At 48.1% G+C, this 25721-nt stretch overlaps 5 protein-coding genes and 1 pseudogene across 5 annotated transcripts; 4 read left to right on the forward strand and 2 right to left on the reverse strand.

The window, feature by feature from the left end:
• The first annotated feature begins 1040 nt into the window (after positions 1–1040).
• LOC117844324 (auxin-induced in root cultures protein 12-like) lies at positions 1041–2044 on the forward strand (annotated as a pseudogene).
• A 2221-nt stretch (positions 2045–4265) lies between these two features.
• On the forward strand, positions 4266–5593 carry LOC117845706 (auxin-induced in root cultures protein 12). Its single transcript, XM_034726768.2, has one exon. It carries the CDS (start codon positions 4559–4561, stop codon positions 5345–5347), a length of 789 nt encoding a protein of 262 aa, XP_034582659.1. The 5' UTR covers positions 4266–4558; the 3' UTR covers positions 5348–5593.
• Positions 5594–6252: 659 nt separating this feature from the next.
• Positions 6253–8140, forward strand: LOC117845451 (large ribosomal subunit protein eL32z). Its single transcript, XM_034726500.2, has 4 exons — positions 6253–6407; positions 6539–6628; positions 7521–7702; positions 7825–8140. The coding sequence occupies exons 2-4, from the start codon at positions 6539–6541 to the stop codon at positions 7952–7954; spliced, it is 402 nt and encodes a 133-aa protein (XP_034582391.1). The 5' UTR covers positions 6253–6407; the 3' UTR covers positions 7955–8140.
• Positions 8141–8553: 413 nt separating this feature from the next.
• LOC117845450 (large ribosomal subunit protein eL32z) lies at positions 8554–10518 on the forward strand. Its single transcript, XM_034726498.2, has 4 exons — positions 8554–8703; positions 8835–8924; positions 9635–9816; positions 10163–10518. The coding sequence occupies exons 2-4, from the start codon at positions 8835–8837 to the stop codon at positions 10290–10292; spliced, it is 402 nt and encodes a 133-aa protein (XP_034582389.1). The 5' UTR covers positions 8554–8703; the 3' UTR covers positions 10293–10518.
• A 4178-nt stretch (positions 10519–14696) lies between these two features.
• LOC117846529 (transcription factor bHLH77) lies at positions 14697–16938 on the reverse strand. Its single transcript, XM_034727734.2, has 8 exons — positions 16477–16938; positions 16138–16368; positions 15961–16026; positions 15798–15866; positions 15634–15708; positions 15355–15549; positions 15167–15260; positions 14697–15075 (listed from the first exon to the last, which is right to left on the reverse strand). Exons 1-8 carry the CDS (start codon positions 16765–16767, stop codon positions 15038–15040), a joined length of 1059 nt encoding a protein of 352 aa, XP_034583625.1. The 5' UTR covers positions 16768–16938; the 3' UTR covers positions 14697–15037.
• A 4991-nt stretch (positions 16939–21929) lies between these two features.
• LOC117846215 (peptidyl-prolyl cis-trans isomerase FKBP15-1) lies at positions 21930–24749 on the reverse strand. The gene is made up of 6 exons (XM_034727340.2): positions 24545–24749; positions 24400–24449; positions 23457–23519; positions 22710–22800; positions 22510–22614; positions 21930–22264 (listed from the first exon to the last, which is right to left on the reverse strand). Exons 1-6 carry the CDS (start codon positions 24603–24605, stop codon positions 22182–22184), a joined length of 453 nt encoding a protein of 150 aa, XP_034583231.1. The 5' UTR covers positions 24606–24749; the 3' UTR covers positions 21930–22181.
• Between the last annotated feature and the right edge of the window lie 972 nt (positions 24750–25721).

The following is a 25721-nucleotide window of genomic DNA, read 5'->3' on the forward strand; positions in this document are numbered from 1 at the left end:
AATGTATAGCATCCAAAAAAAGGGTTGGATTTATCTAGTTTAGCATTTCCAGGTAATAATTCTGCCGTCTGTATTCTCTTCCCAAACAAACGTTAATGATTTTTTAATATTTTGATTGAATTTTCTGAATGTACTTTATGATATATGACAACTTCTATATAATTTTCATGCATATTATACTACTAGTAATTTATGGCCAAGGAATATATTGGTGGCACGCCACGCCCTTTTGTGACTGAAGAGAGTAGATTAATATAGAGTCAAAGCTCTCTGGTTCAAGTCCTTATCGATTTGGGGTACATTATATCAAATAGTTACTTTGAGGAACGAGGATTCACGATTATAGAATTCTTGTTTTACTTGACGACGAGTCGACGACGACACATGTAAAGGTTATTCATGCACTCCAGGTGAGAAGGCCTGCAAAATTGGAATTTTTTAGTCAATGCCACTCCAAGTTCAAACCGCGCCCAACATCACCATATATGCATGCTACAGCATACAAGTATGGGATAAACTTGTGCTTTCGCAACACACGTTGACACTCATAATCAACAAAGCAATTCAAGACGCATTATGTGTATGACCGTACGTTCTCAAGTTACCACTTCCGCGTGCTTATTCTTTTTTCAAAAACATTTCCGCATGCTGCTAACTTACATTTAATCTTTTGGGCCTGCTTTATTTCCCGAGTCGTAAATATAATTAAGTCGTTTCTTGATTTTTGAAAAAAAAATTTCAATTTTAACCATCGAGAAATGAAGAATTAGATAGATTATTGGCCATATCATTCATGACATATAATCCTTTTTATTTAGAGTAGAAGTGCCACTTTATAAATCATGTCAAAATATCCTTAAACGACTTAAAATTGTGATCTAAGATAGCGCTAATAAAAATGAAATGTGCCAAACGATGATGCAACCAAAGAGAAGCAAAATTCTTGCCGTTAAGCCTGTGCATGGACGTATGATTCTCATATATAGTAAACCAACTCGTCAATTATGAACGTTTAGATTACAAAGTCAACTTCCAAAACGGTCATAAAAATCTCCCATTATGCAGCCAAATCATCATACATTGCATTTGCAGCCTCACATTTGGCCATCCCCAACTCGCTATATAAACCCACACCTCTCCTCGCACTCCCCGGTTTCCGAGAACCAAACATCTAGAGCTAAGCCTCCATCACGCGCTCTCCCTGGCCTCACTCACACCGCATGAGAGATGACGCAGCACCGCGGCGCCACCCTCCTCCTGGCCTCCGTCCTCCTCTTGATCTCGTCGCTGGCAACAACAACGCGCGCCGCGATGACGGCCGCCGGCAGCTACACTGACGACAAGCTCCCCGCGAACAGGAGCTACGCCCACTGCGCCGCCCTGGGGAAGCTCGGCACCACGCTGCACTGGACCTACGACGCCAAGACCGCGCTGCTGTCCCTGGCGTTCGTGGCCCCGCCGGCGCCGGGCGCCAACGGCACCGGGTGGGTGTCGTGGGCGCTCAACCCCACGGGCGACGGCATGAAGGGCGCGCAGGCGCTCGTCGCCTTCAGGCGCGGCAAGCCGCCGACGTACGTCGTCAACACACCTACAACCTCACCGGCGCCGCGCTCGGCGGGGACTCCACGCCCATCGCGTACGAGGCCACCGACCTCACCGCCGACGAGAGCGGCGGGAAGGTGCGGCTCTACGGCAAGCTGCGGCTGCACCAGGGAATGGAGGTGGTGAACCACATCTGGAACGTGGGGTCCACCGTGACCGACGGCGCGCCGGCCAAGAACGCGCTGGACCAGGAGAACCTGAACGCCAAGGGCAGGCTCGTGCTCTCCGGCAGCGTGCTCGGGCCGGCGCTGGAGCCGGTGCTCGGCGGCTAAGAACAGCAGCGGAGGGGCTGCCCCGCCGTCTGGTGCAAAGCCGACGGGGGAGGCGGCGAGCACCTACGTGTCTGCTCCTGTGCTTATGCTTCTGGCGTTCGCGGGCTTCTTGGCAATTGCATGAGCCCTCGAAGTTGGTGTGGCAGTTCTTGTGACAGTCGGGACGACGAGTGGCAATGGTGACAACGTGCAAGTGTGTGTGCATTGCTGATGTCTTTTTTTTTTCGAAATAGACATTGCTGATGTCTTCATCAGCGGTCATGGTGTCGTATTGTCGTTCTTGTTTATTTCTGTCGCCGTCCTTGAGCTGGCCGGGTAGGAGTCGCTACATTCTTTGCCATTGTGGGCATGATGGGATTCCTCCTCAATCACCTGCTTGATTTTCGTTGCTGGGTGAGTTTTGTTTCTATGTACTTTAATTTCCTTGTTTATCCCATGTGGATTTTGGCTTTCGCTATATCTACACCATCTATATAACTTTATATCATACTCCCTCCGTTTCATAATGTAAGTCGTTTTAACTTTTCTAGGTACATAGATTTTGTTATGTATCTAGACATAACTCTATATATATAGATGCATAGTAAAAACTATGTATCTAGAAAAACCAAAACGACCTACATTTTGGAACGGAGGGAGTATCGATCTATCTATATCTATATATCTTTATATATCTATCTATATCTATATCTACCTAGATCTGTATATATGGTGGCCTATCTAGCCCCCATATACAGTCATAAATGAGCTGCTAAACGATCGTGGCACGTGCACAATATAATTATAATATAGTTATGACTGTATTGATCATCGAGGCACAATACAATTAGTAAGTTTTTTTAGCACAATTCTACTAGGGGTCCGGTACTATTCATGTCTCCCACGCTTAACTATTCACGAGACCCACTAACAGGTGGACCCCATGAAACCAACTTAGAATCATCAATCATCTCTCTTTTAAAAAAAAACATCATCAATCATGTCGTCTTACTCGTTCAAGGAATGCCGTACCTATTCCACGAACGATCCACTCCATATTTTGGCATCACGGCCTTTTGCAAGAAGCATATCATGCTTCTCCATCCTTTTTATTAGACATCAACCCATCATCGATTCGGATACTTGGTGACTATAGTCTATAGTACAAAACAAGCACGCCAATCAGGCGCTGTATCACCGATCCCTATAATCATATTCATATGCCACTAACGACATCTTATTAAGCCGGCGCAATAAGGGTAAAGGTAACATGACAAGCCCGTAAAGACCACCTTAATTACCCCCAAATAGCCCGTCATAGAAAGTCAACCTTCTGTGACGCTGTGACTAATAACCGTTGCAGGAAGTCAAACAATAATGCGGCGTCTTAATCGTCAAGGAAGCTATTTTGGTGATGATTCGTGTCCAACCGTCACTAATGCTGAATTCCGTCATGGAAAAAAATATTTGATGTTAGTGGCCAAAATTTTGCCCTCAGCAGACTCTACGCACATACTACTATACTTATCAATTACGAAGACATTATATGCGACGTCCAGCCCATTTTTGCATCTCCTGCCCACTTGCAACTGAACAATTCTCTCGGAGATTCCAGCAAACATATTTCTCCACTTCAAGTCTTATATATCTAGTCATATTCTCATCCCAGACTTAAACTTTGAATTGGCATAATTCTGTGTCTTAGTATTACTGATAATTTGTTTGAAGTAAATGGCACGTTAAGCTAATGACTGGGAGGTGATATGACAAATAATGCACCTAGAATTCTCTTTGTTGCGAGAACTTGGCTAAGCAAGTATTTTGTTAAGAAGGAGAGGAGTTCAAAACAAACCCGAGAGCGTTTGCTCTGGTGTGCAACCGGTTGCCGCCAAGGCGCAATAATTAGAACCCGGATCAAGCGTAACGTTGGGCTGGGCCTTGAATCTTCAGTCCAACAACAAAGCCCACAAAAACCCGGATCAAGCACGGCCCACAACACTCGCGCGCTATTTCGTTGCGCGCGTCGCGTCACCTAACCGTCACGCCCTGCGTAAGCCATGAACGACGGTGCAGTGCCTGCCGGCGACCTTGCAGGGCTCGCCGTGGTTTAGGGGTCAACTCCTCCATCGACAGGCCCGAAGCCCTACCGCTCTTCTAACTCCTACGCCTGACGATGCTAGTCGAATCCTGTGCGCGTGGGGTGCACGAACGTGTTTCGGAGAAGCTTGGCTCCCTAATATTTCCGTCAGGTGTCCTGCCATTCTTCCACTCTCCCGGCATGATTGGACCTCACGTTCCACCACGTGACATTTGCTGCATCGGTCGACGACGGGGAGAACCGGAGAAGAGAGATATTCTTGACGCTGCAAGGCGTGTTCTTTGAATGACCTGATAAAAATCTAAAATGAGTAAAATCGCCAGTTCGTTGTGGACGTTGAGACCACATGCGAGCCGATCAACTTGTTAATTTGAAATGGTCGTCCCGATTAAGGAGCCACATACACTGCACTGTGCGCTTGCACCCTCACATGGCCATGGCGCCGCGCGCCCTAACCATCTCGAGCTAGAGTCCTCTCCCCTCGATCGCAGCTATATATAAACCCTAGCGCACACGCTCTTCCTCCACCACCCATCACGGCCGGCTCCAGATAATCTTCTCCTAGACCCTCACCACTCACGCTTTCACGCCGCCGTCCAAGAAGCAGATGGCCTCCGCGACGCAGCATCATCGGCGCGCCATGGCCGTCCTTGCCGTCCTCCTCACAACCATGGCCTCGCCCACGGCAACGCGCGCCGCCGCCGCGGCGGCGGGCGGCTGCGACGGCGACAAGTTCCCGGCGGGCCGGAGCTACGCGCACTGCGCGGCGCTCCCGTACCTGGGCGCCAGGCTGCACTGGACCCACGACGCCAAGACCGGGTCCCTGTCCGTGGCGTTCGTGGCGAAGCCGGCGGGCGCGGGCGGCGCCGGGTGGGTGTCGTGGGCGATCAACCCGACGGGCGAGGGCATGAAGGGCGCGCAGGCGCTGGTGGCGCTCCGGCCCTCCCCGGCGGGGCCCTACGCCGTCAACACCTACAACATCACGGGGTACAAGCCGTTCGGGGCCAACTCGACGGCCATCTCGTTCAAGACCGCGGAACTCGCCGCCGACGAGAGCGCCGGGGAGGTGCGGCTCTACGGGAAGCTGCAGCTGGCACCCGGGACCGAGGTGGTGAACCACATCTGGCAGGTGGGATCCGCGGTCACCGGCGGCGCGCCGACCAAGCACGCCTTCGACAAGGACAACCTCCAGTCCAAGGGCAGGCTCGCGCTCTCCGGCGCCGCGCTCGCGCCAGCGCCAGCGCCGACCGCCGCCGCCGGTGTCTCGTCGCCAGCGAAGGGCGGCAGCGGGGCAGCCTCCCCGTCCGGTGGGAAGCCGTCGGCGGCGACGGCCGCCGCGTCTGCTCCGGTGCTCATGCTTCTGGCGTTGGCGGCGGGTTTCATGGCGATCGTATGACCGATCTCGTGGAGTTAACATAGTATCGTGTTAGAGCGAGCAGTGCGTTGAGGTTTCGATCATCCTTAGCTAGCCGCGCGAGAGTTCAAATTAATTGTTGCTAGGCGATGCCTTTTCTTTTTTTTCCTGTTATCTTTTTTAACACGCTGGCGTTCATGTTCACTGTATTGGATTGTTATCGTTGAATGACTCCAACTCTCTCCAAGAGCTCCTGCCCAGATTAATTAGAAGGATTCTTTTTCTTCATTTATAATCCGAAAGAAAAAAAAAAGAATGCTGTGTTCTTGAATCTTGAGTGTGCCAACTGTGATGCCAGCCGTTACTTTTGCTGCAAAAAGTAAGTGTAGTCAACTGGTCGTCGATTCCATTGATTGATTGATGATCTAATGAGCCAGTGATTTGATTGAGAGGCGGCAGCTAGCTTACTGGATGATGCACTGGTCAACGGTTGACTTTCCATTGATGCTACGCGATCGAGGTGAATCTGGACCATCTCGGTTGATCCGAGACGTCGCAGCTTATAAAAGCAGTAATTTAGCCTTTCCATTACCGATTCCGTCCGGGTGAGGCATTGTGTGGCTACTGGCTACATAGTACACCGTTCGTTCGCTGGTAAAACAAGTATGCAACGCACGTGACCGGTGCCCGGGTGTCAGGTCAGATCCCTATGATTGCGGCGCAGTTCTTGAGTTCGTGGCTAGTACTAAACAGTGGCTTAACTGTAGTGTATACTCCAAGTGGCCGCTTCAAGACCTGTGCCTGGCACGCTGTGGGAGGCAAAACCACCTGCCCACGATCTGATTGGTTCTTCCCTCCCTCTCCTCCTGCGACGCTATTCCGGCCCACGGATATTATCTACAAGCAGATGACGGCCCCTCAACCGAACTGTGGTTATTGTCCTGCGGCCCAACTTACAACAGTCGCGGATCACCGCGAAGCCCACCACACAGCTAGGGTTCTCTCGGCGCCATAAGAGCATCTATCTCTCCTTTCCTCTCACACCCGCCGCCGCCGCCGCCGCTCTCGCTCGCACCGTCGCATCTCCGCAGGGTTCGCAAAGGTACCTCCTCCAACCTCGTCTCGTCGTGGCACCGACCACGGCGCTCTCGAATCCTTCGCTCTCGTGCCGGATTCGTGGCTGCAGTTACCCAGCTGGTGTCTAATTGCCCGTGTGACCTCGTGCTCCTGCAGATGGCGGTGCCGCTGCTGACGCAGAAGATCGTGAAGAAGCGGGTCAAGCAGTTCAAGAGGCCCCACCTCGACCGCTACAAGTGCCTCAAGGTACATGCTGGGCCCATTCTCATCTTGCGCGCGTTCACTGCTGCCTTCTTCGTTGATTCATTTGGCGGCCTGCTAGCTAGCTATCTTGCTTAAAGGTTCGCTAACGGAATAGTGGTCTTGTAGTTGACGTTATTTAGACGTGCATCAACTAGTTTGAATTGCTTGGCGCGATTTTAGTATGGAAGTTGCTAGGAGCAGTTCTTTAGCTCGTGTTAGATTTACAACCTTTCGCTAGCAACCTGAAAAGTAACATTTTTTAAGCAGTGTGTTGTCGTAGAAGCTGTCTTCATTTTAGGAATCCTCCTTTTGTTAATGCAATCATGTAATGTAGAAATTTTTGTTTCGTGAAAGCTGATTGTGGTTACCAGGGAGGAAAATACAAGTTCTCCTCATTTTAGGAAGCCTCCTTTGGTTAATGCAACCATGCAACCTAGAAATCGTTAGAAGAGACCAAATCCCTCTTGTTTGTGAAAGCTGATTACGGTTACTGGGGGAGGAAAATAGACTTTTAAAAGGACAGAAATGCTCTCCACGCTATCTATGTGCTTCATGAAGAGGGCTGCCCTGGTGCCTGCACTGATGTAGTGCCATATTTCTGTAGATTAGGATAACTTAAAAACTATACCGTACCAGTGTAGCAAATGCTGATGACTTCAGGCCACGTTCGCCACTTGGTGATTTAAAAATGTGATATACTGTGGACACCTGCCAAAAAAAGTTTTTGGGCTGTGGATTGAGTCTTGTATATGACCTCTAGCACCAAGCATAAGTAGATATCCAGTAAAAATGATGCGCACAGATTTCTGGTTCATTAGATCTCTATATTTGAGTCATCTAGCATAGCCATTGCTGTTGATGAAAGTGCTAATCTTGCCAATACTGTTTTCTGTAGCCAAGCTGGCGCAGGCCCAAGGGTATCGACTCCCGTGTCAGGCGGAAGTTCAAGGGATGCACCTTGATGCCCAACATTGGATATGGCTCTGACAAGAAGACCAGGCACTACCTGCCCAACAAGTTCAAGAAGTTTGTGGTGCACAATGTCTCTGAGCTAGAGCTGCTTATGATGCACAACAGGTATGCAATTTTTTTCAGTCTTCAGCAAACGTGTCGAGAGTACAGCAGTTTCCCAGTTTCAGTGCACCCTTTTTATCACGATCATCAATTATTTGCTAATATTTGTTTCGCTACACGAACAGGACATACTGTGCTGAAATCGCACACAACGTGTCCACAAAGAAGCGCAAGGAGATTGTGGAGCGGGCTGCTCAGCTTGACATTGTCGTCACCAACAAGCTTGCCCGTCTTCGCAGTCAGGAGGATGAGTAAACTGTTTCGGGTAGTAGTTTTGGAGTGGCTCGGCTGTAGGAGACTTTCTGTGCATCATGAATCAGTTATCCTTTCTGTTTGCTTCGTGTTTTGAGTATCGTGAACCCACTTGCTATCAGTGGCGACTTAACTGTGGCAATGTTATGATTATCACCTACCATATGAATACAGCAGTTTTGATATCAATTATTGTTGGATTGTTCATGTCTATTTATTCTGTTGGCGCCCAGCTGCCAGGGACCGCAGCCTGTTTTTGCGTCTGCTAAATTTTGCTGCCAATGATGCTCAGGTTCCTACTGCATCTTGCATCGTGCAAACTGGAAATCGGTGTCTGAGAAATCTAGTTGATTCTGGACATATGTTTGTGTTTTGGCAAGTAGAATATGAACCTGTATGCTACTTGATCTGAGACTGAGCTTTGCTGCTGAAATATTAGAACCGACGCCTATGTTGCTGTACGTGGACCGGAGAAGCCCACGTCAGAGCAACACAACAAAAGCCGATGGCGAGCCGACGACGGCCTGCAATCCCCTCCTCACTCAACGGAGGATCGCAATATCTTACGGCCCACCTTAGAATCAGTCGCGGATCACGCGAAGGAAGGGCCGCCTAGGGTGGAAGCGGCCCAGAAGGTCCGAGCCCACCACACCTAGGGTTCTCTCGGAGCAATAAGACCCTCTCCTCTCCTCACACCCGCCGCCCGCCGCCGCTCTCGCTCGCACCGTCGCATCTCCGCAGGGTTCGCAAAGGTACCTCCTCCAACCTCGTCTCGTCGTGGCACCGACCACGGCGCTCTCGAATCCTTCGCTCTCGTGCCGGATTCGTGGCTGCAGTTACCCAGCTGGTGTCTAATTGCCCGTGTGACCTCGTGCTCCTGCAGATGGCGGTGCCGCTGCTGACGCAGAAGATCGTGAAGAAGCGGGTCAAGCAATTCAAGAGGCCCCACCTCGACCGCTACAAGTGCCTCAAGGTACACGCTGCGCCCATTCCCTTGTTGCGCGAAGCGCTTGATCACCGAGCATCTGCTGCACCCTTCGTTAATCCACTGGCCGCCTTCGAACTAGCTTGCTTTAGGTTCACCACTGGAAGAGTGGTCATGTTGTTCACGTTGTTTAGAAGTGTATATTCTAATTTGAATTGCTTGGCCAGATTTTTGTATGGAAGTTGCTAGTACCAGACTACCAGTTCGTTAGCTTGCGTTACAGTTACAATCTTTCACTAGCAATCTAAATTGTAAACTTGGTTTTTGAAGCAGTGTATTACCATGGAAGCTTTCCTCATTTTAGGAGCCCTCCTTTGGTTAATGCAATCTAGAAGTTGTTAACAGAGACCAGGTCCCTTTGTTTGTGTAAGTTTATTAGCTTACACTGATGTAATGCCATGTTTCTGTACCTTAGCATAACTTAAAACTATACTGTACCAGTGTAGCAAATGCCCATTACTTCAGACAACGTTTACCACTTGGTGAACCCAAAATATGCTATACTGTGCCTGAAACCTGCTAGTTTTATTTTCATTTTTCTGAGCAGTAACGGCTCTAGCGCCAAGCATGGGTAAGATATCCTGTAAAAAGATGTACAAATTTCCGGTTCATTGAGTCTCTACATTTGCGTCACCTAGCATAGCCATTGCTTTTGGTTTAGTTGAAAGAGCTAATTTTTCCCATACTGTTTTCTGTAGCCAAGCTGGCGCAGGCCCAAGGGTATTGACTCCCGCGTCAGGCGGAAGTTCAAGGGATGCACCTTGATGCCCAACATCGGATACGGCTCGGACAAGAAGACCAGGCACTACCTCCCCAACAAGTTCAAGAAGTTTGTTGTTCACAATGTCTCTGAGCTGGAGCTGCTTATGATGCACAACAGGTAATCTTTTTTCTGTGTACCTATTGAAAGTTCTTTGATGGTGCCACACATCCTGCGATTTTACTTCATAATCATACCAGAAAGCTAAGCTACAACATAGCTTACCTCCGGAACAGAATGGCAGTGTTCCCTCCTAGTAGGGTGGGTAGTCTAGCAGATATGGCACAGTTCCCGTCATAATAGCAATGTGCCAGTGAGAATGCCATTCCAGTTACCCTAATATATATGTCTCCGACTTTATGTGACCCATGAATATTACTCCTCAAATCTTCTGTTCATATGCTTTACTTCTGTTTGATCTTTCAAATGCTCTCTTTGCTTACATCCTTTTCTCCCTGCAAAACAGGACCTACTGCGCTGAGATTGCACACAACGTCTCCACCCGCAAGCGTAAGGAGATTGTTGAGCGCGCCGCGCAGCTGGACATTGTGGTCACCAACAGGCTGGCCAGGATCCGCAGCCAGGAGGATGAGTGAAATGTTCAGTAGCTGCAGTTGCGTTGTTCGTAGAACAGTACTGAGATTGGAGATACTTTTCCACCATTTTTATGCTCGTGTTAGACTTGTTCCGTGGACGTAATATTTGCTATGAGTGAACTTGTGATGGCAAATCACATCTAGTTTTGACTGGACATCCATGAAGTGTGGCAAATGACTTTCTCATTCTTCAGGTTTGTGAGTATAAATTTTGTTCGTGAGCGTCCATGATGAGCCTTTGATCGAGCTGTGCTGCAATCATTTTCTTTATCAAATGCAAATGTTTTTTGATCGGAGATGTTATGCAAATGTTATTTTTTATCGGAGATGTTATGCAAATATTGTCAAAGAATCTGTCGAGCTATTACGTTTCAAAAAAAAAAATCTGTCGAGCTACTTGTGCCAGGCAAATGCCGCGCTGTGAGGAGTCAGTCCAGGTATTCATTTGACGGGCCTAACGGCGGATCTCATCTAAGGCCCAGATACGGCTCAGATCGTAGCGCGGGCAAGGCCCGTTTCCGAGCATCCTACTAACGCGGGCCCGTGCGACGCGCGGTGGTTCGCGTCGCGTCTCGCCGTCCGTGGTGCGCCCTGTGCCGGCCGCCGTACTGCCCGTAGTACGACCGTCCGTCGAATCGTAGTACGCGGTCACCTCGCCGGCCGCCGCCGCGTACGCGCACGGCTCGGCGATGGCGTCGCAGTGAGTATCTGCCGCCCGAGAGTAACCGGCCGCGGGCAGCCGACAGCCACAGGGCCGCGGGACCACGCGAGGAAGCGACGACCGAGCCAGACGTTAGCTTCGCGCGGATAAGATAAGCCCGGGCCGGTCCTGGCGGCGCTGCGCCGCGGTCAATCGCCCGCCCGTCCCCAATCGCCTCCGCCGCGGGCCGCATCCTTGCCGGGGCGGCGAGTTCCTGTCACGGAGACCCGGCGATCGGGCCGATCGGGACGGCCGGCCAATCTGGCGAGCCCGTCGCCAACAATCATTCGATTTGCCATCATTGCGGGGCTCTTATCCTCTTATCATCAGCTCGGTCGGCCTGAGGGAGTCCTCTTCTTCTCCGTCCCCTCGTCCCATCGATCTGTTCGTCCGTTCCGTTCTCTCCTACCGTTGGCGAGGACCATACGATCGACGACGGCGCAACAAATAAAATGGTGATCCCCATCACGCATTCACTCGTGTCGCGGGCGCCATCATGTCATGATGAACCGGGGATTCAACAGGATCGATCGGATCGGGACGAGGGCCACCCGTTGGTCCGGTCCGGTTCGTGGCCTGGCCGCCCATCAACCCGCTACAGTCCGCCGCCTTGCATGGATCATTTCGATCCTATTGGCGTCGCACGCCAGCCGGGAGCCGATCGATCGCTAGCTCCAACTCTCGTCCATGGAACGTGGGGACGGGACGCCACCATCTGCAGCGGCAAGACGCATGGGTGACCAGACGAGATGATCGCGACCGGATCCGGACGAGCGGCGACGACGGAGGGACAGAGAAAAACCGAGAGCTCCGATCACACCGTTGCCGGTTAGTTTGCCGTGACTGGTGGACGATGACGGGCGGCCTCTCCGCCTCACGCACGGCAACATGGCGCCAATTAGCAACGAGCCGCGGGGAACGCGCCGTTGGCATCATGACCGGATCGGCCGCCGACGGCGACGCCCATGGCAGCCTGCCTGCCTCTCGCCCCCCCGCGAGGCCGTGCCGCCGGTTACTGCGGGGACGGCGCTGTCACTACCGTGACCACCCGAATGCGACGGAGGGCGAAGGAGAGCAGCATTACCGGCACGAACAGTTACGCAGCGTGCGCTGCAAACCCTACGACAGCTGGGCAGGTCGAGGTCGCCGAATAGGGCGGGATGCAGACAGGTAGATGGCAAATGGTGTAAGCCTTGCTGTATCCAGGCCTGGGGAACAGGGATGACAACGTCGATTAGAGAAACGACAAGAGCTCCAACAGTGCCCAAGTTTAATTTGGACTAATCATGTGACCACGATAGCTACAATAGTAGTACTACTAATTTCACATTTCTAGATATTTGGAAATGATGTCAAATTACAGAAACGACAAGAACTCGACTTCAGTATATAGTGCGTTGTAGTACTAATTTAGTGAGCTTCATTTTATTGGAGGAACAAAACTGACCCAATTTGAAACAAGATTGCAGTTATGCAAGTATCAGTTTACTCTGTTTGCACAATAATTTTGTTTTCATACGATAGGGTATACTCCACTGTTGGGCTGATTATGTGACCACACGATATCTTCAGCAGTATACATGATTATACATTTTTTTTTAGAAATTTAGATAATGCCAATTACAGAAACAACGAGAACACCACTTCAGTGGTGTATACATTGGACTAAAATTCAGTGTCCTTTGAAGAAGAAATTTGGCCGGATAAACAACAAACCTTTAGTAAACTATGTTTAACGCAACTTTTCTCCTTTTTTTTTTGACGAAATGCTTATGCAAAAATTCAGTTTACTTAACTGCTGCAAGTTGTCGTTGTTTTCCTATTCAATTTACAGGTAGCGTCCAAGTACGATACGTGGCGCGCCGAAGCATCAAGGCAAGTCATTCTTGCAAGAAAGGGGCATCACCTGCTTTTCCAAAGTCTTCGAAACACTGTTCGCCAGTACTAATCCGTTTCACGTATACGATCTTCTCGTGAGCTGTACTCCTTTTCAGCCGTCAGTTCTCTTTCCACAGGCAGAGGCAGTCTGTCGTCGTCCACTGGCTCTCTGGTGGTGTGGGAGAGGAGAGGACAAAGCCTGCGCGATCTCTGTACGCTCGGAGACGGCTATTCGCCAGGGAGCAAGAACCGGGGCCGAGCGCTACACGGAACCTACTTGCGGAGAATACGTCGTGTTTCTTAAGATACCCCGTAGAGAAATCTGGCACGAGAATAGGGAGGCAGCGGCGGCCCCCGGATCCTGATGCCGACAGTACAAGACTTTGGTGTGGCATTTGCATTACTATACTGGAGAAATGCTTCGTGTTTGATCTCGGTATTACTTCAGAGGTCTTCACTAACCAAATGACATGTGTTTTGTTCTCCAAAATCATCTCCGCGGGCTCTTCCATCTGCCACTATCAGCTCAGGCTTTACTTGCGTTCGGTTTCAGAGCTTAGGAGCCATTGTCAGCAATATCCCAGTGGTGGAAGGAAATGATCAGTGGAGTTATATTTCATATTAGGAGCAATGGCTACTACTACTATTCATCAAGCGCCTTGTAATGTTGCTAGTGACTGTTGGAACTTGCTTCACCTCCACAGTCAGATTATTATGGAACCTCTCCAAATTTTAGGGACCTTCGAATTAAACCTGCAGGTTCCTTCTTTATAGATATCATCATCTTGATGAGCTAGAGAAATTGGATTTTTACTTCAGACAACTATATATTCAAGTCAAGGGCACTAACTTTGCAAGTTTGTAAAGAAACCTTCATGCACGGGTTTGCAATGATTATTCATTATTTGTGCCGCAAATGACTGAGTGGGGAGTGGCTAGAGTGCTAGACAGGTTTACTGAGATATGACTTTCTTTCTCTAATTTTAAGCCTTTAAAGTTTTCATTTAACAAATATACAATCATATATGGTCAGTAGTTGTTTGCGCCTCCTGTTTCATTAAAAAAAAACAAGCACATTTATGTTCCTCATTTTGAAGGATTTTTTCCCTCTGGGTAATGACATAGAAATATCTTAGCCTCTGCATCTAGAAACGCACGCGGTGGTTTGTTTCGCAGGCCTGAGTGACTGATTGTGAAGCTTCCTGAATTGCCTCTTCTGGTATGAGCTGTGCAGAGCAGTGAGTGTTGCTAAAATTTCTGCTGTGCGCCTGAACCAAGATGGACGACGGAGCAGCGGCGCTTTGTCAAAAGCGGGCAGGATTCGGTTGCGGCGTGGATGGATGGGACTTGGGAGCACAGCCGAATACCACGAAATGAGATCCAGCAGGAGCCGAGAAAAAAAAAAGCGATGGCTAACCTACCGAAATTGGGGGACAACGACGCCCGCTTGTTCCTTCGTAAACGACGGGTTGGCAACAGGCAGGAGCCACTCGCGATTTTTACCCTAGTAGACGACGAGCTGCGATCGCGAGCTGTTTGAGAGGGAAATGCGTCGGCCAGGTAAAAAACGTCAACTTGGTCTGGTCCTCATTGCCTGCTCATTTCTGATTTCTCCAACAACTTTTGTACTATCGGTTTCTTGTTTTCCTTTTTAACAGCTGCAGGCTTACAGGATATACGCCTCATAAGTTGAACGGATTGGATCAGTCTGATGAGTTAGAAGAGCAGTTTCACAATGAAGAACTCTGGATACACATATAGCAAACTCGGTTGCAAGTTGCAGCAACAAGATGATGGAGGTATGGAGCATAATAAACTTTGTAAAATGCCGAGGAGAAACATCTCATAGGTTGATTTTTCATCTTAAATAAAACGCGACAGTACAAGGTATTCTTCTAATACCAGCCAGAGTTCTTACATATTAGTAGAGGCTTTAGAAGATGGCGCATGTAATATTTGCACCATATCTATTACATAATCTACTTTAATCTTGCGAGATCATATGATCCCTATGAGAAGAATCAAGTTGCCGTACATCCAGCATACCATGGAATGAATCAGTTCACAGGCCTAAACTATAATGACGGTCAGCTTAGGAGAGCTTCATTTGCCACAGGTCTTGATACTCCCTATATACAAAAACATCAGCCTTGGGGATCACCAGGGACTAGAACTCAATCTTTGTCTGATCAGCTTGTAACTGACCTGCATCAGCATATCCAGTTATTAGTCAAAGGATTATCGCCAAAGTATGCAATTCAATTGATCACCAATCATTTATGCACAATTTGCATACCATCAAAATCCGGTGCTGAAACCCCATTCTCCTGGCTTTGCTCACTCACGATAGGCAAAGTGTTCGGTAGGCCATCCTCCCAGAAGTCCCTTTGCTGGAAAATAAAATCAGGGACAACAGTATTATGATAAGATTCATATTAATTGCCAGTAGTCATGTAGATTGCTGATTCCTCAGGCAACAATCACCTGCTTTTGAAAAGCAAACGTTTGGTTCGTTGTGTGGGGTAGAGCCGTGTCTAACAGACTTAGAGAGCACTGATCCTCCATAGCACCCGAGCCAAAGGACTGGAAAAGATCTGCTTGCTCGCAAAATGGAAAAGCTGCACCAGCACTTTCCAATGGAAAGACCGAATTCACGGAAGGGCCACATGATTGGTACATCTGAATTAACCGAGGAAATAACATGTTAGGCCAGATTGTTTCATAGATCCGGAGCATCAGAAATGAGATAATTTAGAGGCTCACGTCTTTGTGCAGGAGTGTAGACAGGTTGCTGAAGTCAAGTTGCGGATTAACAGTAGCGAGTTTCATGGACAGGAACTGAAATTGTAAGCAGCGAAAAAGGATTAGAATTTCGAGCTCCAACTGCGTGCCGCAATCAAATATAACTATGTGAGTGGCATCCTCACCTCAACTTGCTGCTGAAGTGATTGCACATAGTTTATGATCTCATCAAGCATCAGTGCCTTGCCAACCACCTAAAATAGGGAATTCCCTCAGATTAGCCCAATTATGGGTACCAACTGACACTGGTGGGGAACAGTTTACTGTCCTAGAAACCTATGATCATACCTTGTTGCATCCTGGCACGAGGTCCTGAAGAAATTTCATCCTCTGGCTAATCTTCTCTCTTCTAACCTATCAAGACACCAAGAACAGTGAGCTATTGTGAATTCGGCCCAAACACAAGAATTCCCCTTTGCAATCCCACTCAGACGGTAGGAACCAAGTGGAACTGCAGTGTCTTACCCTCTCTGCGAGGCTGTGGCTGTCGGTCGCCTGCCCTCGCCGCGCCCGGACATGGACGTAGTCCTTGGGCGGCTCGACCGGCGGCTTGGAGCTCTTCCCCTTGCCCTTTTTCTGACCTTTGTCTTCGACCGAGCCGTCGCTCGCCGTCGCCTCCTCCACCTTCGGCTTCACCGGGCTCCCGCCGGCGCCCACCCTGCACTTCTTCCCGTCCGGCCCCTTGGCCTCCCCAGCCTGCAAACCAAAATTCAGAATGAGACCAACGCATCCGACAAACTAGAAAGCTAAAACCAAACAAGTCCGTGGCAGAAGAATCCACTCAGCGCTGGTCGTTTCCCGCACCTTGCCCAAGCAGGCCTCCTTCCCGCTGGTGGCACCGGCTGGCGGCGTCTTCCGCTTCCTGGCATTGCCGCCGTCCCTGGCGCGCGCCCACGCCGGGTCCGACACCGAGGACCCCTCCGGGGACCCGCCGCCGCCGGCCCCCGCCGCGACCCCGGGCAGCCCGAACAGGCCAGCGCCGCCGCCGCCGCCGCAGAGCGCGTCGAGGAACCCGCCGTCCAGCGCGGCGGTGAAGTCGAGCCCCGGGGCGGCGGAGTGGCCCATGAGCAGGCTGGCAACGTAGTCGCTGTCCATTGGAAAGAAAGAAAAGGAAGAAAGGCGCGGCACGCCGCCAAGAATTGCGCAGGAAGCAAAGCGGGGGTGGCGCGAGGTAGTCCCGGGTCGTCTCTTCTCCTCGCTCTCGAGTCCGCGGCGGATTTGGGGGAAAGCGAAGCAGAGGCTGAGGGCCTTGGAACCGGTAGGTGCGGGGATGGATTTAATAGAGCGGTGGTTGCTGGCTGGCTGGCTGCTGCCGCTGCGGTTGGGTTGGGCTGGGACGCCACGTCCGTCGCGTCGCGCGGCGCGGTGGGATGCTTGCGGCGGTGGGTTACCGCCGGGTTCTACTGCGGCTGCGGTCGCCGGAGGTACGCCTCCTACCTTTAGCATTTTTAAGACACTTTGACAATCTGACTCATTTACTTAGCACACAAAATAGCAAACAATAGTGACATTGTATGAGAAAATTATGACATAAAACAAAGCTTGCATTTTGAATCACTAAAAGTGACATTTATAGTACAACACCAATACATGGCACTTTGAGTCTCTCAAATTGATATTATAGTACTTACAAGGTCACAAAATGCTATAGTTACTCCATAAAATACTATAGTAAGTCCTATCTAGTCCAAAATACTACCTAACCAACTTGCACATACTAGCATCATCATAAATTGGAGCTGTCACGAGTTGGGTGAAATTGCCAATAACATTGTACTCTTCAATGTCCATGATTGCTCCTTTGTTGCTGCCATCATTCTCCACTTCCTTTGGAGGTTGTACACCATCATCTTGCTTTCGTTTCTGCTAACAAAAGTATCACTAATTAGCTATGAATGGCAACAACACATAGAAGAACATATCTTTGGTTCAGATTTAGTTGGCTTACTACGTTTACCAAGCTGTTCTTGTTTCAGCTTAAAATACTTGGTCACATTATTTGTTTTCCCTTTTCTTCGATGACCCTCATTGAAACAAACAAATCTATATGAAGTTACCTTGCATCATAGCTACTTATATTTGCATACCTTTTCCTCACATCAAAGCCTCTACAACCCCGTATGCAACCTAAAACTTCCAAGCATCATCTGGATTTCTGAATCTTAAATCAACCTGAGGTGTTCCCTTCTCAAATTCTGCTATTGTCTTCCACAACACTGACAGTTCCATAAATATGACCCAAAAATCAACTAGAGCATATGATTTTCCTACCATGAAATTGAGCAAATTAACCTTTCATAGTCACGGGATCTCAGATTGATACAGATGTGAAGTGAATTAGTTGTCTTGTGCACATGCTTAGGTGCACCTGACAATGACGTCCTGTCGGTGACCGCATTCCTCTCCTCCATGACAACCTGACAGGAACCTCCTCTCTAACGGCGACGAGGTGTAGAGAGTGGCACACGCCCTCTCCTTGGAGGCGCAGAGGACGCCGCAGCGCGTGAGTCCGCGGGAGAGCAGCGTGGCGCGTGGAGGGGTGCAACGTGCGGGAGAGCGATGGATATGATTTTAGGCTGCAGTTCATTTTAGCCTTTGAATATGTGATTCCTAATAGATTACGGCGCGCATTCGAGAAGCGACAGCACTGAATCCGCGTAGGGGCGGTCAAAACGGAACGGAACGGGGCAGGCACCCCGAGGAAATAACGGCTTCTGCTCGCCCACCATTGGGGGGCAGCGCTCCGGGATTTCTGGCCGTGGAGAAGACGTTTGTGCCCCTGTGCCCTCCAGCGTGTTGACAGCCTGCACCCGGACCGTGAAAGAATTTTAAAGAATTGCCACTCTCTAGGGTGTAGTTTGTGACCTCAAGCTAGTCAAGCTTAATACGAGTGCATTTGATCTAAAAATATGAAGCAAGTCGCTTAGGATATCTAGTAGACTAGTATGCTATGGTGTCGTTTTGACTAAAGTTTGTATGAAAATCTGATATTCCAAATATAATAAAATGTGTATTGTTATGATAGATTATGATCAAAGTTTAGAAATTTTAGTCGGTGTGCCTGTTCTCTTGCTCGTAATATATTGATTGATGCGCACATGCTGTACGAGTTCTGAAAACATACTGCATTATTTGAAGGCAAATAAAGGGAACCTTATCTTATCTTATGATTGCAATTGTGCTCTTCCCCGTTTATGGAACTCTCTCCCGGCCCGATAATCCGGATCCATGACGCTGACGGAGCTATTAACCTTGCTAGCCCCTCCAATCAGAAATACGAACTTACTCCCTCCATCCCCGTCCTGTAAAGAGTATCCTCTTAGGTTTATTCTAAAATCTTATAAGATTGATCAAGTTTACAATGACACTGATTAAGTATGTTATAAAAATATATTTCATAATAATGAATATCAACACGGTTTTAGACGCCGCGGCCACGTGCTCCTTCCGCGAGCAGGAGCCTTGGAAGCCATCGGCACACGCACGATCGATCGATGGTGCCCGTGGAACTGATGCCCGATCGCCTCACCTCCCGCAGAACAGAGCCAATAAAGGCGCGGGGGGGCAAACAGATTAAAGGGCGCTTGCTATTTGGAGCAGGGAAGTAAAGGCATATTGATTTTAGGCAGCTGGATTCCGTAGCGCTTTTGCACCCGGCCTGCTAAACTGAGCGAAGCAATTAGGCGAGGCGTGGTCAGATCCATCCCTTTTCTGCTTCTGAATTCCGATGCGAGAGCAGCCTACCGCAGCAACCGGGAAACTCCTGCTCAACACCCCATAAAAATCTGTTTCGGATAAGGTTAGCGCACCCTTATAGGTGTCCGCAGCAACCGGTGCATTTTCTTCAGAGAAAGGTTAGAGGATGAAGCGTCCACCGGCCTCTGCGCTTAGCCACAAGTGCGTATAGCCAAGCCCGCGGTGCATTTGTCATTTTGTAAAATTTGGATTTGGAGGCATCATATGCAAGAACTTTAATTGAACTCTAGTGCCCCAAAGTGGGTACCAGTTCTATCCAAATCTGACCGAGAGCAGCAGGGGAATACATGAGTTGAATAACAAGAAGGCGAAGCCGGAGTTGGCGATTGCCACCTTGGGACTTGGGCGGATGCGTGCGGTGTGTGCGTACGCACAAGCCATGAACACAAGAAAAACAAATGAGGCCGCGATCGTCAATAAGCCTTGTTTATTCGGGTTTCGCGTGATTTGTATGGCCTAGGGCCACCGGGTGCATATATATGTTATACTTGTATATGTTTGCAAAGCATGGAATTCTCCGGACCGGAATGGCTCCCCATACTCCTCTGTAGGTGACTCCCTCTCACTCTCACCCTCCGATCCATGCCGTGAAGAGACCTCGGGCGTCCAAGTGAACGGACAGGGGAGAAGAGTGGGCTAACAGAGATGCGGCTAACCTTGTTCTGTTGCAACCTGCAAGGGGAAGAGGGTTTTGTGGCAGCATGTCCGCTTAATTGCATCTCTCTTTCGCATTTCATTATGAGATAAAATTTGCATCCACCTTACTCTACCCAGATACGAACCTCGGTTACGCTGCGATGCAACAACCACATGCACCGTATCTTGACACAACTGCTATAACAAACAATTAGTGACAGGCTGATGCTCTATGATTGCTCGCCGGGGAAATAGTTTATCGTTACTGGATGGCACATCACAGCCGCACAGGTGCTGGCTTTTTGCACCGTGAACCTGCTGCTACCAAAGAACAGGTCGCTCAGCTAGGGAATAGGGAAACAGGAATATAGTACCCTGAGTTAACCTAGCCGGTTAGGTGTCCTTTTGTGGGATCTTTTTCGTACAAGATCAAATCATGTACTTGTTTAATCGAAATCTTTGTAAAAGCTTCACAAATTGCTCTCAGTGTTGCATCAGCTGCACGGTAAACTGGTACTAGGCTATTACCCGACCAGCAATCATTGGTGACTTTTCTTTAATTTGTACGAAGATTGTTTTGAACATCTAGGCCCTGTTTAGTTCCCAAACTTCCAACTTTGACACTATGCAAAAAAGATTCTCCATCACATCAAACTTGCGGTACATGTATGGAGTACTAAATGTAGACAAAATCAAAAACTAATTACACAGTTTTGTTGTACTTTGCGAGATGAATCTTTTGAGCCTAATTAGTCAATATTTGGACAATAATTCACAAATACAAACGAAACGCTACAGTGTGCTACAGTGCTACAACAGTGATTTTGCATCTTCAAATTTTGGGCAACTAAACAAGAAGACTAGGCCGCGTCCTTCTGTTTTTCCTTTCATATCTGGTCAGATTGAGCTTTACCATTGTCGTTGGCTCGGTGGTTGTTGGATCTGAGCTAACAGCACTGAGGTCTGTTCGGTTTGGTGGAGCTCACGCGAGATGACTACCTCACATTTCCAATTGCAAACAGTTCTATGTACTGCATGGAACAGTCACCAGTCATGTCCCTCTCTGAAATCATGCAGCCGTCTCTGACAAGCAAGGAGTTGGCAACTGACGCTAGAAGCTTGCAAATATTGACCTCTTCGGTTATTGCACTCACGCTAGTACGTCAAGGTGTTGGCGAGATCGAGGTTAAGCTAAAGCCTGCAAGCAATTCACGGGTTTGGGCTGCTGCTGAAGCAGAGTGCAACTTCGCCAACACGTGATTCGAGGGGAGGTTACTGTTCTTTGCAGACTACTCCATGGCCTAGTCTAGCGTTTTATACGATACAACACTTTTCTCTGTTGAAAATGATCCGTATTTTCTTGGCCGCAAAGCGTGAAGGCACCACCAGTCCACCACAACTCCCAGCATATTCAGCATCATATCATGGACCTTGTAATACGAGGATCAGACAGCTACATAATTGAAAGACTACTGGGTTCAGCATTTGAGCACCAATTCTAGTTCATCATAGCAAGTAGCATAGGCTCATTCTACATGCTAGTAAACACACAGACATTTGTCCAGGATCGGAGTAGAGGTGACGGCAGTTCAGAAACCACGATCTCCTTGCGCCTCTCTGTGGACACATTGTGTGCGATATCAGCACAGTATGTCCTGTTTGTTCAAAGTATGGTTTTTTAATGATTAACTTCGATTATATTAAGCTCTGCTTTGACCTTGGCATGGATCGCAAAAAATCTCCACTTCTCGAGCAGTGGAAAATGGATTTCTATATCAATTCGTTCAAATTGTAATGAATCGTTCGTAATAGTTCACGTCTGAATCTTTCGATCAAAATGAAGCCTGAAACATAAACCCAGATGATTGTAAAGAAAAAGAGGATCCTTTTCGATTTTCCAAACAGGTCATAACAGATAAGGAGTTTGCTCCAGGACGACTAGATTGTTCTTATGGGATAGCAAGCGAAATTAAGTCACAGGGAACAAATGTTTCGTCTGTCTAAGGGATCTCGGTATGCATTACATTTTGCCGAGCTCTGGGTAAAATGGTTTATGCATTCATCTATTCGATTTGATAATCACTTGTTCTGGAAGCCGATCCTACTCTCCTGGCTATCTAAAGCTCACTGTCATCAGATTTGCTGGCTGGCTCCCCGTTGACAGCAACAAGCTCCGTGTCAAATATGAGAGTTGCTCCACCTGCGTGGAGATAGATAAATAGCTCAGATCACACATCTGCAGTAAACCTGGGCCTGACTACAATGCAAGAAAATTGAAGGTATCCATTCAGATGATTGTGTTGATAATGTAATGGGGATGTTAACAGACACATCCAGTCACCATGCTGAACAATGTGCTAATCACCATTCAGAATTCCTCTTAGAAGTTACTAATATGATTCTAAGGCAGCTGTGGACTCAAAAGACAAGCAGAAAGTAGCATACCAGGAATAGTTGGCGGTGATCCTTGAGGCCCATAGCCAAGCTTTGAAGGGATCTTCAGCTTCCGCTTCTCACCAACGCACATTCCCAGGAGACCCTGATCCCATCCTACAGAGTAGTACAGGAATTCAGACGTAGGACATTAGAACTAGAGCACAAGCCAAACAGACAGTAAACAATTGGTCCAGTGCCAATTTAATTACCTTTGATCACTTGACCAGAGCCCAACTCAAATTCAATTGGGTCACCCCTTTCATAGCTAGAATCAAAAACTGTCCCATCAGTAAGTTTTCCCTGGTAGAACAATGATACAAAACAAGTGAGCATGACTCAAGAGGTAATTAAGATAATTGTTGTACGCAATAAGTGCTGTCCAGTACTGCCTTAAAACTTCTTTAAGCAAAATGGGTCGGTTGAGTAAACAGTTCGGCTTAAAGGTTATAATAAATAAATGGTAATGCCATTCTTAAATAGATTATAATGCTCTATTGTGTACGCCCTATTTTCTCTACCCAAACAAAAAAGCAAATAATTATAAGCTGGAACTGGGAAAAAGAATACTGGTGGCCTGGTGGCAGATGCTAAAGGTTAAGACAGTTTTTTTTTCAAGATGAGGCTCTACCCCGTTTCCATTAACAGATAATGGGAATACATCAAGTTTGCAACAGTGAAAGGCAAAAATTAAGGAAGGCACTGCGAGGCTGAACTAGTCAGGTAGTCACCTAACTTAACCACTGCAACAGTGAGCCAAATCACAAAAATCCGAGAGTTACCAGCACAAAAGGAGCGAGGAAGGTTAACACATGCAGCTTAATGCAGGGTGGGAATATAGGTGCCACAATTATTCAATGAAAGCATTAAGCTAGTGATATGTAGGACAACTGTCATTGATGGTCTATTGTAAGTTGTAACAAAAGCAAACAGATGAGAAGATAGAACACTAGACTTACACGGTAGTGAACTTTAACCCTGTCACCTTTGTGAGCTTGAATGCTGCAGGTCTCTGGCTTGAACTGCAATTTTTAATACAGGCATAACACAAATATAAGAATATGAGGAAATTAACAGGTGCAATGAAGGTAGCCTATGCTATTATTTACACTCCATGGCTATTCTTTACAACATGGTTTATGGTTTTAATAAGAACTGATAAATCCACTTCTGCATGTCCAACAAGATATTCTGTTTCTGAGAGGGAAAGGCAGAAGTGATTTCTCACAGCATAACAATTTGGAGTAATCAGTTGTATGAAAACTTGATACGTTGGCTGCTACAAAATTGAAAAGGAGTTTTTAAAACAGTTCATGTTGATTTGTTGCGAAATCCAGTTGGTTAAGTTCCAACTCAGTTTATGATTTCCATCGAATAGATTACCAAAATGCAAAACAAAAGGAAACTTGAACTATGCATTAGTAAATCGATTTGTTGAATGATGAACCAGAATAGTACCGTAACTTGTTGCTCTGTAAAAACAACAAAATTTCAAGTTCCCTTAGAGAACTCTCTGTGTTTCTCCAAATCACAATGTTTATGCATCCTCAGAAAAACACATGATATTTACACCGACCAAACCATGGTATCTTCTGCTCAATGGCCCAGTCAATCCCACCACAATGACTCAATTCCCCTGCACAGCTTGCTTTTGCCAATAATATCTCAGGACATCCCTCCCATGAGAACTCGTTTCCACAATTGTCAATCTGTTCCAAACACTAAGCCAGGGATCAAACCTATTCCCCCTAAGTTGGATCTCCAATCTGATAAAAACAACATATCCATACTACCTAACTACTCCGACAATCTGACAAGAAGGGCGAGAAACGAAACATCACAATTCATGCACGCAGCGGGCATCCGCAAAATAGTCCTAGTCGGGAAAATAAGAGCGGGTACCTTGACGCCGATCTGGAGCTCCGTCACGTCCCCGGATTTCTTGGCCACGGCTGCGAGACACAAGAGTCAGATCGGATCGGGTCAGAGGTCGCTGCGTGGGGGCGCGTCCCCCGCAAATTCGAGGCCGGGGCGGGGGTCTACTCACCGACGAGTAGCAGCGCGGCGGCGGCGACTAGAAGGCAGAGAAGGAGCTGCGGCTTCGCCATGGCTTGTGCGAGGGGGGAGAGAGGAATTCGCCGATCTCGGGGAGCAGACGGCCAGATGGGTGCTGTGCGTTATATCAGGGGCTCAGTGCGGCAGTACCGCAAGTCGCAGGATCGCAGGAGTGAGTGTCTGTTCGGCCGTTTGGGTTCGCTTGGGTTTATTGGAAGTTTGTTCAGTTTAGACATGACCCATGATAACGCGGCGGCCATAAGCCTCGCTTGGTGGCACAATAAAAAACAGTGTTCTTTGTAGAACTGTAAGCCTGTAATTGCAAAGTTAGGGAACTCAGAAACTAGATTTTACGACCAAGCACAGCGAATCAACCGCAGGCCAGCACTAGAAATGTCGGAAAACATGAATCCATTACTTGCACGATTCATATGTATAGAAATGCATTCATATATTTGATCAAATGTTTCACCACTATATGTTCCACTAGTGTAAGTTTATCCACTAATCTTGTAGACCTTTGGAATATGAACAAAACATCCTATGTTTGGAAAAGAGCGGAAAAAAAACCATCGTCAGCATAATGCACTTGAAGTTTTTACGCGCTTCGCAAAATTTGCACATGAAACGTATCCATTTTTGTTGTTTTGCACCCACATCATACAATAAGGGCGTGTTTGGCAGCCTGCATCACCTTTGGGCCAGGTCCAGATAGTGCAGGTAGCCATGATTGGTAGGCTGGACGGGGTCCGTCACGTGCATGGCGGTGGTGACCTCTCAGCCTGCATCACGTGGAACGCAAAAATTGGTCATTCCACGCGATGAAGGCGCGTGCGGCCCAATCGAAGTGATTACAGTGACTTCTGGTGCTTCCTTTTCCTACTCCACCTGTGCATGGCGGTGGTGACGACAAGCCCTGACGGTGGTGGCGTAGTCTTCAACCTGCGCACAGCCTCCAAACCAGCACCCCAAGCTGAGAGCACGCCGCTCGCCCACCTATACCACGGTCGCCGCCCGGCGGGGAGAGCTTTCACGTGACGCTCCGCTGTTGACGCTCGTTATTGACACACTTTTAGTGTCATTTAAGTGGTGTTTTCATACATATTCTTATACTAATCCGTCACTTGGCATCTGAAATAATCTCGTTTTTGCATATGCATTGTATTTTG

This window comes from Setaria viridis, chromosome 2 (genome assembly GCF_005286985.2).
Source record: "Setaria viridis chromosome 2, Setaria_viridis_v4.0, whole genome shotgun sequence".
Classification (NCBI taxonomy): Eukaryota; Viridiplantae; Streptophyta; class Magnoliopsida; order Poales; family Poaceae; genus Setaria; species Setaria viridis.